The following is an 18,517-nucleotide window of genomic DNA, read 5'->3' on the forward strand; positions in this document are numbered from 1 at the left end:
AATAGAATAAATTCATTTTCTTCACAGATGTCAAATTAAAGATGATCACTAACAAATAAAGCTTCATGCAAAGTCTGCTTTTTCCCAACCAGGCCTAAAGAGGAAAGCAGCAGGGGCAAGAATACTTGTTCCTAGCAAACAAATACACCAAAATTATAATTAACAAAATCTTCAAGCTACCAAAATCTGTGAGGGAAGGAGGATGGAGGACGGTAAGAAAGCAAGAGAAATTACTAAACGGCAATCTAACAAGGTCACCTCAGGGTTTCAGGTTAGTGAAAAGCAACTTCTAGAATATGGTCTATGATCAGTATAAGCAGCCCAATTGCTTATATACCCTTCCTATCTCCAGAGTTGCTGACTAAACTTTTAACAATAAAATGACAACAGAGAACATCATATTGTAAATATTATATTTCTCTCACTCACAAAGGTGTATGAGATATTTACTAGTTTTAATATGTATCCATAGGATTAATACTCATGTGGAGTATAACACGGAAAAGTGCGGAACTAAAGAAATGTCTATCTGAAAACAAAAGCACACATTTCTTAGGATTTAAAAATATTGCACATAATAAGGTTGCACAGAAATTACTGGCTGTTTTTATAAACAGAATGAGGTATTAGTCAATCTCTAAAGATGAGGGCAAAGAAGAAAAACCACACACACACACAAATACATAAATCCATACTAAAACCTAGCGTCAACAATTAAGGAAGAAATGTGAAAAGATGTGTAAAATAGCTATGATTTCAACACTACAAAATCATTAGCCAGGGACCAAACACGTAACAAACTCTGGACAATGTTAAGTTTTCAACTTTCTTTGAGTCTAAATGACTATGAGCAATACAATCATTTCCTTTACTCAAATTCTTCTGCATGGTTCTCTGGTAAATATTAAACCATACCTTTCTGAAGCTTTCAGTGGAAATTAACCAAGATACTGCTTGCTATCCTTTGCTGAACGACTCAATTATACAGTTTCACATATTTTGTGACCCAAGTCAGAGATGCTACAGAGCATGCAATTTTAAATTAGCAAAGGTTTCACTGCAAAAAAGATCATTCAAGTTCACACAATTTAAATCTACAATAACTTTTAAAATTTAACCTTTAAATATTTATCAGGCAAACTCATTTTTTCCTTGGTAATAAAACTGGTCATGTTAATAAGCCAAGGGCAGGTAGAGAAAACAGACCAGGCAGAATTATAATATCTTTTTTTAAAGAACCTTGCCTAATCAGGGAAATTAATAATTAGCTATTTCTCTACTAACTGAATGTTGCTGAATTTCTCAAAAACAATTTAAATATATTTGACAGCTATATCAAGTTAAGTGAAATCATGCACTTGTCAAAATAGTTCACAAAAAATTGGTTCTGCGTCAAAGATATTGAAGAAGAGTCAACTAGTTGGGTTTAAAGAGAACAGAAAAAGGACAAACTACTGCCCTGAACAGTCAGTGTATGTAGTAACCATATTTCCTTTCCGTTGAGTGACAGTCCTACAGTGCTTGCTAGATCCATGGAAGCTATTTTCAGTCTGTACTGTATGTCGATTGGTGGTGGTGTCAAAACCACTAAAAGAAAACATTTTCTCCATATCTTCAAACATGTCATCAAACAACCCACCTCCAAAAGAAAACTCCTGGAAATGGTGCCTTTGTCTACTGGAACCATCCTGGCGTGCCTGGAAGTGATTTTCAAAATGCTTCTTGGACCGAGTGTTTTGGTTTTGACCAAAAAAACCAAAGTCTTTAAATAAGTCATCAAAATTGAAGTTAAATGACTGCTCAAAAGGACTTCCACTAGCTCTTTGTCCTTTACCATTAGTAAAAGCACTATGTCCAAGTGTATCATATTCTTTTCGCCTATTAGCATCTGAGAGTGTTTCATATGCTGAAAGAAATAAAAATACTTTAGTAATTGAAAGTAATCAAAATTACATATACCCAAACCTCTTAAATTTATTTTATGCAAGTATTTCACATCACAAATAAAACCAAATGCTACTAACATAAAAGTCAGAAGTCACAAAAGGCAAATACTTTGTCTTATTCACTGCACACTATCAGCAGTTAGCACAATGCCTGCCTCTAGTAAATAACCAATAAATATTTGTTAAATGCTGCTATTAATACAAATAAATATGGGAGCAACAATTTCAGAGTTATTATTTGTGCAAAATCATCACTTGTATGAAAGAATTTAGTGAGCAAATTCAGAGGAATTCATTTTTCACTTACTAGTTGAAGTAAATGTTTAACTCCAACTCCCTACTCAGTTACCTCCACCCACCATTAATTACTAAATGCTCAGGAGATGCAATTTGTTTTAGAATTAGTCTTAAGTCAAAACTTGTTTCATACTTTTCCTTTAAAGACAATTGTGGCTTTGAGATGTAGACCAAGTGAGGAAGAAAAAAAACCAAGGCATTTTAGAGTCTATTTAATTTTTTTATGCTTAATATTTTTATATTTAATCTCCATAATTCATAAAAACTTTCTTAAATTAATTCATAAGTTTTGGGTATCTAAAATTCCTTTTGACATAGAAACAATAAGCAACTTTATAAATAACAGAAGAAAGAAATAATACATTTTCAACATTTTCAGATCTGAATGCCAATAAAAGTATATACTTCCACATATCCAGGATCAAAATATGTTATAATAGCCTTGAGAATCTCACTCTCACTATATTCATGTGTAGATCCCACTCTCCCTCCCGCCTCCACAAAACCTTCAAATACATACAAACTTCTTAGGTATCATTCACCTTTACTAGTTAAAACCTGTGAGACCTTGAAGATAGTCATTTACGTACCTTCTGCAATCTCTCTGAATTTTGCTTCAGCATCAGGACTCTTATTTTTATCAGGATGGTACTTCATGGCCAACTTGTGAAAGGCCTTCTTGATTTGGCGCTCTGATGCTGACTTTGGCACACCTAAGATATCATAGTAACTTTTTGAGGCCAAAATTAATTCGGTTATCATTAAAATGCAGATTGCAAAGATGAAAACTGACTGGGGAGTAGCCATTTCTAATATCCTAAAAAAGAAAAGAAAAAAAAATATTATCCATGGAACTAATCTTAAGATTTTTCTTTTAAAAGAAACTGAATGAGCTTTTAGGATTCAAAGTATACTAATGCAGTATCAAAATGTTAAGCATATATAGTGTATCTTGTATCTATTTCCATGTTATTTCACTTATACAGGCTGCACTACCCCTAAATTGGTTGTAATCTTGAGAGCAAATATAATTCAACCAAATTAAGAAAAATCTTTCTTAGTTACTGCCTTTCCACTAACACTCTGGCCATAAACACAGTAGTTACAAAAATATAGCTTAAAATGATCTCAATATCTCAATCTTCCCTTCTAGAATTCATATTCTAAAGGAATTTTTTAAAAACTTTAACTTAATGGTAAAAAAGTATATTACCAAGGTAATCAGCCCAGTATGTCTAAATTAGCAGTAATCTTCCCTCCCTAAGAAACTTTCAGTTTTCATTTCAGCAAGGTGAGCCAAGGATTGCACACAGAGAATCTCAATATTACATAATATTGACAATGCAACACAATAGAATGTAATCTCTCCTTTTTTTTAACTGTAAGATCCCAAATATTTAACAAAAAAGCATGGATAAGTGAGTTTTGTTAAAAACTCATAATTAATAGAATTTAAGATTTCTGCGAAGGCTGCCAGAAAAATGAACTTTCATAGTTTGTACTTAAGATAAGGTAAATTCTTTCTAACTTCTCAGGAGTCGTTAAAATGTTTCTCTAACCTTAAAGAAGTTTGAACCTAGAATTCAACTGAGAATTCTTGACAGTACAGATTAAATGACTTGGGATTCAAACGACCCTGTTTGTTGAACACCGTACCACAGGAGTCCTTAAGAACCTAGGATGACATAACACAGCGGACGAAAGACGCTCTGGTTTGTGCAAACTGCCTGCGTTCCTCTCCTGTTGGCCTGTTCAGAGCGTAATTAGCAGATGGATTACTTCTTCCCAGAGAGTCACTCACAGTCACGCGAACCAAGGATCAAGTACGAACTCCTGGTTTAAAGAACACAAACCAAACGCGTACTGTGACTGATCCCTAGTCAAAGGGTGGGTCTAAAACTGACAGGGAGGCATCTTCCCTGTTTCACAAACCTTACTCCACAGTTTCAAGTTGAATATACCATACTCTCCTAAAAGACGGACCGTTGCGTTATACTGACTCCTCATTCCCGAGAGCCGGGGGACGGCAAGCCTGGGCCTTACTCCCCAGAGCCAGTGGCTGGTTGGGCTGGACTCGCCCTGTCAGACCTTGCGCCGCCGTCCGGTTGTCCGCGGCTCGGGGTCCGGCCCTGGGAGGAGCTGCCCGACACCCGAGAAGGCCAGCGGCACAACCCCCCCAAAAAACCGCACTACACTGTGCTTAGGCCATCTCCTTTCTCCTACTCTCTTCCTCAAGAACACCAGGCAACCCGAAGCCCTACCGGCGACCGTGGCGGACACCGAGGCCTAAACCTCCTCCCGGAGACCCCGGCCTCCTCCCTCATTCGCACCCTCCAGCTGCAGCTGCTCCTTCAGAGAGCGGAGGCGCCGGCGCTGCGCGGCTTGGCCTCCCCAACCCCGGCCTCCGTGGCCTCCAGGAGCTGGTGCGCACCCACTGCTGCCTGTCCACCGACCTCACACTCCTGCCGTCGCCGCCGCGTCCCCTCACAGCCAGCTCCCCACAGGCGGGCCGGCCGCTGCTCGCGCCACCACCTCAGGAGGAAACCTACACGAAACGCTTTCCTATTGGCTCCCGCCTCCCCACCTGACCCTGGCGCCCTACGCGCACGTGGAAAACTGTTGTTGCCGCTCTGCCTGTGCGTCACTTCCGGCCCCAACCCCCGAAAGGGCCGTACTGAAGCCGGCAGAAGCGGAAGTGAGTCGAGGGTTGCACCGTCTTTCCGTTCCGCCCAGCCTGGCGCAGGCGCAGTGGCTCCGGCGGCCTGCATCTGCGGCCCCGCCTCAGCGAGGAAGGCACGCCTGTGCCCGTCGGCGGCCCAGGTCTCCTGTGGCCTCGCCGCAGCGATGCCCCGTTATTGCGCAGCGATTTGCTGTAAGAACCGCCGGGGACGAAACAGTAAAGACCGGAAGCTGAGTTTTTACCCGTAAGTTGTCCCTAACGCAGAAGCGTTAGCCTGCCTCTGGGTCGCAGTTCTGTGGCGTTTGGGGTTGGGGTTTGGCGTATCTCCTGTCAGCTCTATAAATTCGGCCTTGGTTCTGCGGTCGTGTTCGGCCCCTCCGCGGGAGGAGGGCGCGAAGGCTCGAGTTCAGTTTACCTGGAAATGTTCTGACATTTCTAGGGAGGTCGCTGGGCGTGTGGCGAGGCGTTGGGGCCTGTTGGAGTGTTCATAGGGCGCCTAAAGCAGTCACGTTTGCGCGATGCTCCGTGGTTTTCAGAGCGTTTCCCCACCTCCCCGGAACTCATCTCATTGATGACCTTAACCACCGCTTCAGGTGCATCAAACGTGCCAAGTGGGAAGGTGCTCTTAAAGTTAACTTACACTTTCAGTGAGTTAGGTCGCATAGTTATTTAATTCCACTTTCTCCTGACGAAACTGAGGCCTTTGAGAAAGGTTAGGTAAGTGACCTTGAAAGTTTTGTGGCCGACCCAGAATTATAACCTACCTCCTGCTCAGGGCTCTAGATACTCTCCATTCGTTCAGAGAGCAGGGTAAGTCAGGGCTAACAGGTTTTTCCCTCCCTTCCAACGTAGAGCGTTACTCTGAAACCTTTCCTAAGCGAGGAAGCAACTGCTTTTTTTTTTTTTTGGTAAAGGCGAAAATCTTGTTCGGGCATCAGTACCTGTTAGACCTAACTTTCCTAAAAGTGAAGTGGCAGAAAGCGAACTTTGGAGAAGTGGGGAATACCTGTATTCCAAATTACTGCGGCCACGAAATATTTTCGTGGATCCCGAGAAGTACCCATTTTTATTTGGAAGAATAGTGAAGCAGTATTGTGTAATAAGTAAGAGGCCAGACTCCAAAGCCAGACTTAGGTTCAAATACTGGCTCCACTACTTTGTAGCTGAATAACTGTCCGTAAATTATTTAACCCTTCTAGCTAAGACCTCCCATCTGTAAAGTGGAGACACTAGTAATACCTAATTCACACGTAGTGTGTAAAAACATAAAATGGCGTTTGGCACTCATAACGTGATTAGTGTTTATGAAAGTCAACGTATTTATGTTATTCTATTTCCTTTATTTCTTGTATTTAAAAATAATTAATTTAGCCCTAACCTGGTTGTCTTTAACTTTCTTTGAATTTTCACTAGCTATTTTGTGAAGCTTATTTGACTTTAGACCTAAAGCTTTCTGTTCACTAATGACTCAGCTGCTTTGCATTATCTTAACTAATGAAAAAAACTGATAACTCCAAATAATTCACACCATGTGGCAATATTTCCAGGATTATCTTCCTCGAAGCCCTTCCACAAGTTGCAAAGAGATATTTTAGGGGGAGAAATATATGCTAGTATATTAATGGCTCTGGCTCTGAGGAGGTTTGTAGCAAAGGATCATGTTGAGCTTGATTTAACCCCATATTTCCTTGGCCTTGGATTTGGGGGCGTCATAACCTCAGACTAAAAATTCTTTTAATCTTTGTGGACTGCGTAGTTACTATTTTTAAGGAGTGAAAAATAATAATGCCAGAGGAAGACAATTATAAAGAATTTTTTCCTCAAAATGAATTTACTGAAAGTGGAGTTTTTAAGTGAGTTTTTGAAATTTCATGTGTAATCAGCAAACTAAACATTGAATTAGTTTTATTCCCCTAATAGCACCAAACTTGAAGAATTGAATTTTCTCATGCTAACACTATAGCACGCTGCAAAGTAAATTTATACTAATTTGAGAATTCAGTGAATATATACATATGGCGACCAGTTTATATCAGTGATTAGTTTATGTTTTGGGGAGAATTAATAAGACAGAGAAACAAAATTACCAAACAAACTGAACCAATATAGAGATACTGAGTTGTTCCAGAAACATATTCTAGGAGAGTTCTTAGAGATTTACCCGTTAAGAAAGCATTGCAATACAATTACCAATAAAGACATTCACAAAGTGTATTTTTTTAATTGTTTGATAACTTAACATATAGGTACAATAGAAATAATTTACAAATGGCATCCATATACATGAAATTACATTTAAAAAAATTTTTTGTAAAAGGCATATTCTCATTTTAGCTATAACAGAAAAGGTATAAACTTATCTCTGGATAGCAGAGTTCCAAGTCCTCTGAAAAGCAAATTATTTTTGCCATTAAATGCCTTTTCTCGTTAGGCGTATCATACTTATAACCTAAGTCATTGATATATGTAAGGTTAAAAAATTTTCAAGCCATGTATGAATATTATACCTATGGTAAAAACTTCCAAAGGCAGATAATCTGAGTTTTCCACGGAAGGATATCAGGGTTAAAAATTATTTCCTACAAAATACCCAGACTCTTTTCGTCTAGCATCTTACAAAGTTATCAATATTTATTTTAGAAAATCGTGCTACTACGAAGCATAAATGGTTGTGATTGGGAGGAATGTATAACAGCTGCTTTTTGTATGAGAACCTTCTATGTTACTGTTTTTTGGTTTTTTTGTGTTTTGTTTTTTTTTTGCGGTACGCGGGCCTCTCACTGTTGTGGCCTCTCCCGCTGCGGAGCACAGGCTCCGGACGCGCAGGCTCAGCGGCCATGGCTCACGGGCCTAACCGCTCTGCGGCACGTGGGATCTTCCCGGACCAGGGCACAAACCCGTGTCTCCTGCATCGGCAGGCGGACTCTCAACCACTGCGCCACCAGGGAAGCCCTATGTAACTATTTTTTATAAGTAGGAAATTATTATGTAGTATGTGTCTTGGACTGTGTTCTTGTAAAATCTTCAAAAGAAGTATAAATCACTGTTGTTTAATTCAGTTTAACTCAAACCTGATTAGACTGGTAGAATAAAGTTTTCTGTCAAATTCTACCATTAGTCCAGTTTTACCCATAAAACACATTGTAGTACGTTAAAGCCAACTCAAAATCCAGGTTACTCAGTACAGGAAGAACACGTATAAAGAGCTGTTTTACTTTTCTCTATCTTTTCTGTTTGTTTCATATTATAAAATATCTGAGTCTGTCCTTTAACACGTTTAGTTCTTGTGTCAATTTCTCTTTCAGAACTTGAATACTTGAATTTTAGAGTTCCCAATCTACCAGCTGTAGAAGACTAGAAATATTGGACTAAATTACAAATGGGTAGAATTGAGGCTGATTCCAGTAAAGAGAATGGAGGATTAGAAGTTTTATAAGATTGAGTATTCATTTATGTCAGCTAAACCATTTGTTTCAATTAACATCTCTGTATTTTAAAAATATTAATGTAAGAGCCTGAAGTTTAATACTTCTTGAATTATAGACCAGAAACCGTTTGACTTGTTATGTTACTATGAAATATATTTGAATAGGACTTTGTAGTTACAAAGCTCTTCACTAGTTCTAGGCAAACTGCACAACAGAATGAAAAAGAAATGTAATCCATAGCAAATATGAATAGATTTTATCCTTTGTAGTAACATAGGTTTTACTTGAAGGGACTCTGAGTTATGTATTACAAGCCACTCTTCTCAGACAAAAGCTTTGGCTACACATCTCATATCTTAGTCCTCTTTGCTGCAGAGATGGTATGGTAGTAGTTGTCATGAAGATGCTATTGTATGGTAGGAGTAGTTGTCTTGCTTTTATGGCACTTGATTGATAGGTTACCTATATGTGTAGGCCTGGAATCTGGCAAAATTGTTAAAATATAGCAAAGTTTTCCTTTTTTTACTTTCAGGTTTCCTCTACATGACAAAGAAAGACTTGAAAAATGGTTAAAGAACATGAAGCGAGATTCATGGGTTCCCAGTAAATACCAGTTCCTGTGTAGTGACCATTTTACTCCTGACTCTCTTGACATCAGATGGGGTATTCGCTATTTGAAACAAACTGCAATTCCAACAATATTTTCTTTGCCTGAAGAGAATCAGGTATTGGAGGCAGGGAGTAGGGGAGAAGGGGATAATGCTGAGCATGGTGGCAGGTTGCAGGGTGGCAGGTAATCAGGTAGAGGGGATGAGAGGGAAAGGTAACTGCTGGGAAAACACATATTTGAGAAAAAGAAAAACTAATTTGTGCTTTTACTGAAAGTGTAATAATTTTTTAAAGATTTAAACCATTTTGAAGCATAGCTTCAGAGGAGCCAAGGATAACACATACATAAATTATCAGGTTAAGTTATTAATGTAAATTAATGATCTAGATATTTTACTGGTCTTGTGAGTGATCTGAGATTTTTTTCCATTATACTGATATATTGATTATGCATAATTTTTTTAAAAAATGTTTTCAAGTATATTTTGAGCTGCTGTTATATACTGAAAACATTTTTTTAACTGAATAAATTTGCTTGGCCAGTATACTGCTCATAGTTGTACTGAAATAGTCAGCACTAACTAATAAGGGAATAAGCCTAGTAAGGACATCTTTATTAGAATTTGAAAATATTATTTTATAGGAGAAAGACCCTTCCAAAAAAAAATCTCAGAAGAAAAAATTGAAAGATGAGAAAGAAGTATGCCTAAAAGCCAAGTCAGAAGAGTCATTTTCATCAAATGAGCCAAAGAAGAATACAGTTGACACAGACGTCCCCCCTGAACATGCAGAATTACTTGATTCATCTGCCTTGGTAAAGCTACCAGATCCAAAAACAGAAAGTTTACAAAATAATGTATTAACTCTTAATCTGCTTAAACAAGATACCAGAAAATCAGAACCTACCTTGGAAACATCAGTTAGTCAAGACATAGGTATAGGTGGTTTTCACACATCTTTTGAGAATCTAAATTCTACAACTATTACTTTGACAACTTCAAATTCAGAAGGTATTCAGCAGTCTTTGGAAGCCCAAGAAGTGCTTGAAATAACTACCAATCATCTTGCTAACCCACACTTCACAAATAATTCTGTGGAAATTAAGTCAGCACAGGAAAATCCATTCTTGTTCAGCACAATTACTCAAAGAGTTGAAGAATTAAACACAAATAAAGAATCTGTTATTGCCATTTTTGTACCTACAGAAAATTCAAAACCTACAATTAATTCTTTTATACCTGCCCCCAAAGAAAAGGTGGAAATGGAAGAAGACATAGATGTTGAAGACTCATATAAGGATGTAGACAATGAGATGGAAGTTTTACAGATTGAGCATTCTTACTGCAGACAAGATGTAAGTAAGGAACATCTTTGGCAGAAAGTCTCTAAACTACATTCAAAGATAACTCTCCTTGAGTTACAAGAACAACAAACTCTAGGAAGATTGAAGTCTTTGGAAGCTCTTATAAGGCAGCTAAAACAGGAAAACCGGCTATCTGAAGAAAATGTCAAGATTATAGAAAACCATTTCACAACGTATGAAGTTACTATGATATAGGTTAAAGAGGTTTTAAAGCTATGACTTTTATGTAAGCTTTTTGTTTGCCAAACCAAATTATATGTAAAGTGAACTTTTTCCTGTGTAAAGCTCTTATCTTAATGAAGCTAAGCAAGTGCTCTAATGTTATGAACTGCGTCCTGTTCTTGTAATGCTCATTTTTGAGAAAAACTAGAGAGTTGTTGGGTAGAAGAAGTGTCATTACTTGTTAATTTTCCAAATTTGAAGTTAAAATGTAGTGAATAAATAATATGGTTAAGTCGTAAAATGAGAGAACACGGATATGGTAAACAAGAGCCCAGAATAGAAATCAGGCTCAGGAATCAGTCTTGGTTCTACCATTGACATGTGACTTGGACAAGTTACTTATCAAGATTCTCAGTCTCTAATCTGTAAAAAGAGGGCACTTAACTAGACCTCTAACATAGTCTGTTTCTTTATAGTTTCTTGCCTTTTTAATTAGATACTTTTAATAGAACAAGTTTTCTATATGATAATCTTATACTCACATAAAACTAGATGCTGGCTAGCATTTGATATTATTAACTGTTGGATTCTTCTCAATATTTATTAAATTATGTGTTGCTTGGCCTTTGGGCTATAGTTTTCTGTGTTATAAAGGAAAATACTCCAGTTACAATTTTATTCCAATTGAACTAAAATAAGGAATCAACCATTAGCCCAGTTCTTAGGAGAGGTACTTTAAACTTGAAAGAATATGTACCTTATATGTGGCAGACCATCATAATACACAGTCATTTAAGCTTCTTGACACCTTGTATTTAAGGTTATATTTATAAACCAAAAATTTCAATGAGGTTAAATTTTTTAATACTTTTTAAAAATTATGGTTTTTATCTATTTAATATGTGTAACTTTTAAAAATGTGTGCATAAGTTGTTTTAAAATTCCAGAATGATAGAGTATTACTTAATGTTACACCTTCCCACTTACATGTATTTTAGTAAAAGAAATTATAGATAGGTGGTGATAACCTTGGAGAGACAAGTAGGAAAGAGAAATAATGGTGATAGAAATAAAATGAAACGTAAAAGCGGAGACATAGTCGTAGCAACACAAATGTGAAAAATAGATGATCCCTTAGAATTGGCAGTTAATATAATTAAATATGTTACTCTTTATGGTATTAAGCAAATTCCTGTCAGCCTGATTCTTAGTTTTCTCATCTGTTATATAAAAAATACTGTTACCTATTTTGAAGGATGGTTTTTTGAATTCTGTAAGGTAGTAAATGTGTTTTTGGTGCCAGAAAATAGGAGGTGCTCAATAAATATTAGTTGACTACACAGCAAATAGTATACTAATTGTTTTGTAAATGGATGATTATTTGGGGCCATATGTCACTTAGTTTTTTTAGGCTAATAAAATTAATTAGTATATGAGTGTGTGTCAGCTAATTATAAAAAGTTGATTAGTGGTGTCCTTATTGTGTGGCTATGGGTGGGGCAAAATTCCTTAAAATTTTTGCATAAATTATGTGTATATAATTGGTAAAGTTGATGTGATGTTATTTTTAAGTTGCATTTTGCTGGTATTTAAAATAAATAATATAGATGTAAATAGCCTTTTTAAGTCATTATAAAATATGTTGTACATTGTAGTTATTTTCTATTTAAAGTTATAGTTTACTCAGGAATAATTTAAACTAGTTGTGTTTCTTTAAACTACTAAATTATAAGTATTTAAGATACTTCCTTGGCTTTTCTATATTCAGTTCAGAATGTTCCCTCTAACTCAGTTAACCAATAAATTTTATTTGGGGGTTCTGACCAACTTTATTTCTTACTTACATTCTTATAGCAGCCTCTTAACTAGTAGTACCTATATTTTCAATCTCCTGCTTCCATATTTTCCTGGACTCTGCTATCAGCTTTTTACCTAAACTATAGATGTAGCTGTATCACCTGCACACCACCTAACTTTCCTAGCTCAGAAATCTGTAATCACTCTTTAATACCTATAGAATTAAGCAAAACTTGTTACTATCATGTATATGATCCTCTGTGATTCTGTTCATCCTGTGTTCTAGCCACACTGGACTTCTTAGCATTTCTCAAACATGCTAGACAGGTACTTGTTTTTGTGTCTTCTTATTTTACTCTCTAAATTCAACCAGTCTGTTAAAATTGTATTTCGATTTTGTTGGAATGTCATCCCTTCTTACCAGTCAAAATTGTTTTTTCTCTGTTCCTACAGGGCTTTGTCTTATAACACTGAGCTTTGTTCTATAACACCGTAACAGTGTTTACACTGTATATCATGACGTTATCCATAGCTTTCTCTTCGACTGGACTGTATGCTTTTTGAAAGCAGAATTTTTATTCACTTTCGTTTCTTTGACAATGTAATATTAACTCAATAAATGTTTGGATGAATATTTTGAATTTGCCTACTTAGAATTTCTTGGTTCTGGTCACCTAAAATCAAGAACCTTCTTAACAAATATATCCTTGATACCTTGAGAATGATTAGGGAAGGATATAGATCTTCATATAATCTTTAAAACATTCCATGTTTCCAATGGACAGTACCATTTACCAGTTATCTGCTATGCCACCTATTAACTGATTTTTGTTGTAGAAGGCTATCCCCACCACAGACTATTTCCTACTTTCTATCTGATAGTTAAAAAGGAAATAAGTCTAAGGAAGCTGTTTATGCCTACATGTCAGGGAGATTGGTAAGTCAAATTTAGAAAGACTTCATCATATAAATAATATGTGACGTTGATCTAAACATCATGCAGGTTTTGGCAAGGGGCAGTGGTGGTTTTTTGTTTTCTGGCTATGCATTGCAAAAATTTTGACGTTTTAAGGATGCTTATACATAAGGCATGCATACTACTTTGTTCTTGGTTTGTAAATTAAGTTTTATAAACTACCTTTTTTATACATAAACAAAACCAATTTTCTTAAAGCTACCTTTGTATTCTTTCCTGTACCTCTTGAGCCTTGAACTTTGACCTCTGCAGCAATAAAGCAGCACTTCTGTGACACACACAAGGTCATTTTTTTTAAGAAAAAGAATGCACAGAGTTCTTACTTTTTCTTTTTTTTTTTTTTTTCCCGGTACGCAGGCCTCTCACTGTTGTGGCCTCTCCTGTTGCAGAGCACAGGCTCAGGACGCGCAGGCTCAGCGGCCATGGCTCACGGGCCCAGCCGTTCCGCAGCATGTGGGATCTTCCCGGACCGGGGCACAAACCCATGTCCCCTGCATCGGCAGGCGGACTCTCAACCACTGCGCCACTGGGGAAGCCCCAGAGTTGTTAACATTTTTAAGTGCTGCATTCAAAAGATACAGTTACTCAGAATTCTCTAGTTTGAATAAATTCTTGCAAAGTATCCTTACTGTAATTTGTGATATGATGCTGTGCCCTAAAGTGTATTTTCTTTACTAATAGACAATTTATTATGGCACATCAGCATGATTTGTTTAGATAGTACACCACTACATTCTGTTAATCATTAGGTGTGACTGAATTTCTTTTGCAGTTATTAAAAAAAAATCTCAACTTTATATATAAAAACTATATATATAAAAACATCAAGCAGGGAACTTTTCTGCATATTTTCGATCTTGAAAAAAAATCAGCCATATATTAAGAGTTGGAATATTAATGTGCAGATAAATTTTTCTGTTTCTAGCTAAATTGAACAGTTCTGCCAACTAATTTGGTGTTCAAGTACATCTTTCTTTTTTAGATTATGCTGTTTTGTATTTTTGTGGGTGAGGTGGGTGGGTAGAAATACTCATTCACAATTGTCAGAGGGAAAAAGCTACAGAGAAGGTTGGGGGTGGGGGTGGGAGACAAGATGTATCTGTATAAGAGATAAGTTCCTTCAAGGAAGGGCCTTTGTTTCATTTATCATTTTAACCTATTCTCCACCCTCTGGCTTTTTGGTTACTTGACCACCTCATCTCCAGTGAACTTTTCCTCCATTCCTCTTCAGCCACCTCATTTCTGTGGTCAGTGGTAGACCTTTGTCATCACCAGTACTTGCATCCCATTGAAAAACGTCACCTTCAAGCTCCTCATTCTGACTACCACCTTCTATTGTTTAGCACAGTTATTAGAACAACTCACACTGCAACCAACCACTCTTCCACAGTCTATCATCCCTGTCGTAGGTTCTATTTTGCAAATAATGGCCACAAAATATATCTCATCCTGTATTCTCTTCTGCAGTATATGACCTTGCCATTCCCTTATCGAGGGGTGGAGTTTATTTCTCTACCTTGTTTTTTTTTTAATAAACCTGTTTTATTTATTTTTGGCTGTGTTGAGTCTCTGTTGCTGCACGTGGGCTTTCTCTAGTTGCGGCAAGCGGGGCTACTCTTCGTTGTGATGTGCGGGCTTCTCACTGCGGTGGCTTCTCTTGTTGCAGAGCATGAGCTTTAGGAACACAAGCTTCAGTAGTTGCAGCATGCAGGCTCAGTAGTTGTGGCTCTCGGGCTCTAGAGCACAGTCTCAGTAGTTGTGGTGCACAGGCTTAGTTGCTCCGTGGCATGTGGGATCTCCCTGTGCTAGGGCTCGAACCCATGTCCCCTGCATTGGCAGGCAGATTCTTAACCACTGCTCCACCAGGGAAGCTCTCTTTACCTTTTTTTTAATCTGGAAGAGCGTGTGACTGCTTTGATCAGTAGAATACAGTGAAAGTGACACTGCCAGTTCCAGACTCAGCCCTTAATGGGCCTGGCAGCTTTCACATCCTCTTTGGAGCTTTTGCTTCCTCTTGGAATGCCAGTGCCATGTAATGTGTGATTACCCTGAGATCATGCTGGAAAAGCAGAATCACATGGAGAAACTCTGGAGAATGAGATATCAGACGTGTGAAGAAGCCACCTTGGAAAATGATTCTCCAGCCCCAGCAACTCGAGACTCAAAATGCAGCAAATGCAGCCACCTAGCTAAGCTCTTCCTGAATTCCTTAACCACAAAATTGTAAGCAAAATGTTTCTTTTGGGGTGGATTGTTAGGCAGTGTTTTAGGCTGTGTTTTCCAGAGAAACACGCTGTTCTTCAGGCTGAGATATTCCAAGGTCTGCAGTTGGCAAGCTAGGGACCCAGGAGAGCCATTGGTGTAGTTCTAGTCCAAGTCTGAAGGCCTAAGAACCAGGAGAGCTGATTGTGTAGTTCTAGTTCTATCTCCAGTTCAATTCTCCCTCACACTGCTCCCTTTCCCTCCTACTACCCCTTCCTCCTCCCCCAAGCTGAGGATCTCATCACATAATTTACTGAAAAAAAAAAAAATTATAAACACCTCTATAAACCAAAACAATAGAGTATTATACAGTAGTTAACATGAATGAACTAGATTTACATGCATCAACATGAATAAATACCCAAACTATGTGAAAAAAGGTAAGTTGCAAAAGGTTTGGTAACAGTCTACTACTTAATTAAAATTTTAAAATACACAAAACAGTAATACATGTTGCTTATATTTACATTCCTATGTAAAGGATGAAAAAGCACACCAACTTCAGGTTAATGATTACCTCTGAGGAGGCAAGAAGGGGTGATGGTGGAGAGATTTTATGTGTCACTTCTTTAAAAAAATAAGTGAGCTAAATAAAGACAAAAATATCTATTGAAATAATAGATACAGGTTTGCTTTATTACTCTTTTTAAAATGTTTCAGAATTTAAAATAACATATTTTAGTTGAAATGACGAAAGAGTGTGTTAGGCTTATTAAAGTAACTCTAAAGGTCAACTCTGATTAGACGTCATTCTTATAGTTTTGTTATGATTGCTCTTTGTTTTAAGAACATTTGAGGGGGAGTGGGGATTTACAGTGAAAGACTTGATGATTTGGATTCAGTAAACTTGGGATTGAAGTTAGGCACTATGGTAGGCAGAAGAATGCTCCTCTAACTCACTAAAACTCTGAAAAGGGGCAATTTCCCTTTTAATAAGTGGTTGAAGTGGCGTGGAGTGGGGTGGGTGCAGGCGGAACAGCTGACTTCTTTAGTTCTCTGCAGCAGTAAAATGTGAGCCAAATGAGGATGACATTTTTGCATATCATTTTCCCACTTGCTAGCAAATTCTAGTTTCATGTCTCTCCTCTGAGCTTGTAATGACGCACTGGCCCACTTCTCTATTCCCAGAGAAAATAAGAACCAGGCAGTACTGGAGAGGATAACATAAAACCTTTACAGGCGTGAGAGTAGGTTTAACTCTAATATGAACTAATCAGCTAAATTGTTTTAATATAAATTTAGAGCTATTTCCATCCCCAATTTTGAAATAAATAACCTAGGTTTAATTAATATGATATATATTTAATACTTTAATAAAAGAAGCTTTAACATAATAATCTCACTTTACTCACAATCTCAGAGAAACCCTAAAGACAGCCCATCATTAATCATTAGTCTGTCACAAACACCTCAGTGGTTTTGTTCCAAGGTTCAGGTTTTTAATAGTCTTCTCTATGGCATGTATATAAATAGTATGCATTGTGTAATTAAATATGGTGACCTATTGTTCTGCATCACTAGTAAACTTAATCACCTGTTCCCTCTCTGTAAATTCTACACCTTCTAGATAATGTAAGAGAAGCATTTTCTTATATTTTCATACTAGAGATAATTCATTCCCTCAAATGGACATTCCTTTTCAGACTCCACCTCTATGTCCCCCACACTTATGCCAAGGGCTCTAGATTGCCCTGGATCCCAGAGTCTTGGGCCACAGTATTGACTATCTCATGTATCTGTGCTGTTTTATTAGTGTTAGCTTTTCCATTCACGACTATCTGTGTTTTGTCTTCTCTTCAGGCATTGTAATATAGTGTTGTATTTTTGTCAAGTGTAAGGTCATTGAATGACCCTATGTTTTAGAAGGACTTGATTACATACATTCAGGTAATGGAAATGTGACGAATATTCACTATTGGAACTGGAACCTACAGATTCTAAAATATATGAGATTTATTTTTTTATTTTATTTATTTTTGGGCCACGCCATGTGGCATGCGGGATCTTAGTTCCCCAACCGGGGATCGAACCCATGCCTCCTGCAGTGGAAGCGTGGAGTCCTAACCGCTGGACTGCCAGGGAATTCCCAGAAATGTATTTTAAATGTTCTTATAGATGTCTTTTAAATTAAGAAATTTTAGCTTAAATAGCCTAACAAATTAGCAAAATATCTTATGTTGGGTGAACTATTAACATATTCTTCTCTTACTTCAGTTATTTGTAGTAAAATATATTACCTAAGGGGATAAAAATATTAAAACTACTTTTTAATTCTCTGATAATCACACAGGGATGCTATATTAATAAACACATATTCAGATTTTTCTGTATATTTGAAATGTATGCTTTATTTGATATTTAAGAGAAAATATATGATAAATAATTATATTGATTATTATATATTATATATTGATTATAAAGTGGATTTTTCACAATGTGCTGGGTTAAGAGTGATGTGGATTTTGCCCCCAAAACAATATTCTGCCCTTAAGAATGACTTAAATGTGATTATTTTCATCTTAGGCATTAAAATGTATGCCACTTTTTCCTTTGAAAGAAGATGTTAAAGAATCTGTTGTTCCTAAATAATCAATAAATTTGACTGTTTTTAATGGTCACTGATTAGCGTCTTGGTACTATAACTCAGGTAGTCATGCCTTAACAATGCCAGTATTATATGTACCAACAATCCAATAAAATCTATAGTGAAAATTTCTAAATGATGAATGAATGTATATGTGAATTAAAGGTAAAAATAAAGCCTGGAGAAGTTATGGAGTAAAAATGAAATGGAATTTCATCATGTATTAAGTATTAAGTTCAAAGCAATTTATTCTTTTTGAATCTTTCTATTCCACTTTGTCTTGATAAATATAGCTAAAGAGTAAAAGGAAAGTTCTGAAAGGGAGGATATATACTAGGAACAGACAAGGATGGTCAAGAATGAGGAGGTTGTATGGAAATAAAGAGAAAAAGAAGTTGATTTCTGTGAATCAC

The 18,517-nt window shown here is 37.0% G+C and overlaps 2 protein-coding genes across 10 annotated transcripts in view; one reads left to right on the forward strand and one right to left on the reverse strand.

Moving 5' to 3' along the window:
• Positions 1-399: 399 nt before the first annotated feature.
• Positions 400-4,815, reverse strand: DNAJB9 (DnaJ heat shock protein family (Hsp40) member B9). 2 transcript variants are annotated; one of them, XM_022583166.3, is made up of 3 exons: positions 4,697-4,815; positions 2,834-3,060; positions 400-1,906 (listed from the first exon to the last, which is right to left on the reverse strand). In XM_022583166.3, the coding sequence occupies exons 2-3, from the start codon at positions 3,048-3,050 to the stop codon at positions 1,452-1,454; spliced, it is 672 nt and encodes a 223-aa protein (XP_022438874.1). In that variant the 5' UTR covers positions 3,051-3,060; positions 4,697-4,815; the 3' UTR covers positions 400-1,451. The 2 variants fall into 2 exon arrangements, with proteins under 2 accessions (XP_022438874.1, XP_022438865.1); XM_022583157.2 differs by lacking the exon at positions 4,697-4,815 and adding an exon at positions 4,574-4,690.
• The window catches only part of THAP5 (THAP domain containing 5), a 196,289-nt gene continuing 182,071 nt past the window's right edge, over positions 4,300-18,517 (forward strand). For 3 of the 8 annotated variants that reach the window (XM_089917014.1, XM_089917015.1, XM_089917013.1), the window contains exon 1: positions 4,301-5,167. In XM_089917014.1, the coding sequence (XP_089773140.1) occupies positions 5,088-5,167 (80 nt within the window). In that variant the 5' untranslated portion in view covers positions 4,301-5,087. Of the gene's footprint in view, positions 5,168-8,883; positions 9,077-9,603; positions 12,924-18,517 lie in introns of those variants that run through there. The other 5 variants (XR_016394207.1, XR_016394208.1, XM_089917012.1 and 2 more) reach the window with 3 other exon arrangements.

The sequence above is a fragment of the Delphinapterus leucas genome, chromosome 9, assembly GCF_059928025.1.
Source record: "Delphinapterus leucas isolate spDelLeu-1000000601 "Yukka" chromosome 9, BTC_Dleu_Yukka2, whole genome shotgun sequence".
Taxonomy (NCBI): Eukaryota; Metazoa; Chordata; class Mammalia; order Artiodactyla; family Monodontidae; genus Delphinapterus; species Delphinapterus leucas.

Coding starts and splice junctions, on each gene's coding strand:
- DNAJB9 (XM_022583166.3), bottom strand. CDS start 3,050: ATGGCTACTCCCCAGTCAGTTTTCATCTTTGCAATCTGCATTTTAATG. Junction 1,907..2,833: donor ATTCAGAGAGATTGCAGAAG/GTACGTAAATGA, acceptor TATTTCTTTCAG/CATATGAAACACTCTCAGAT.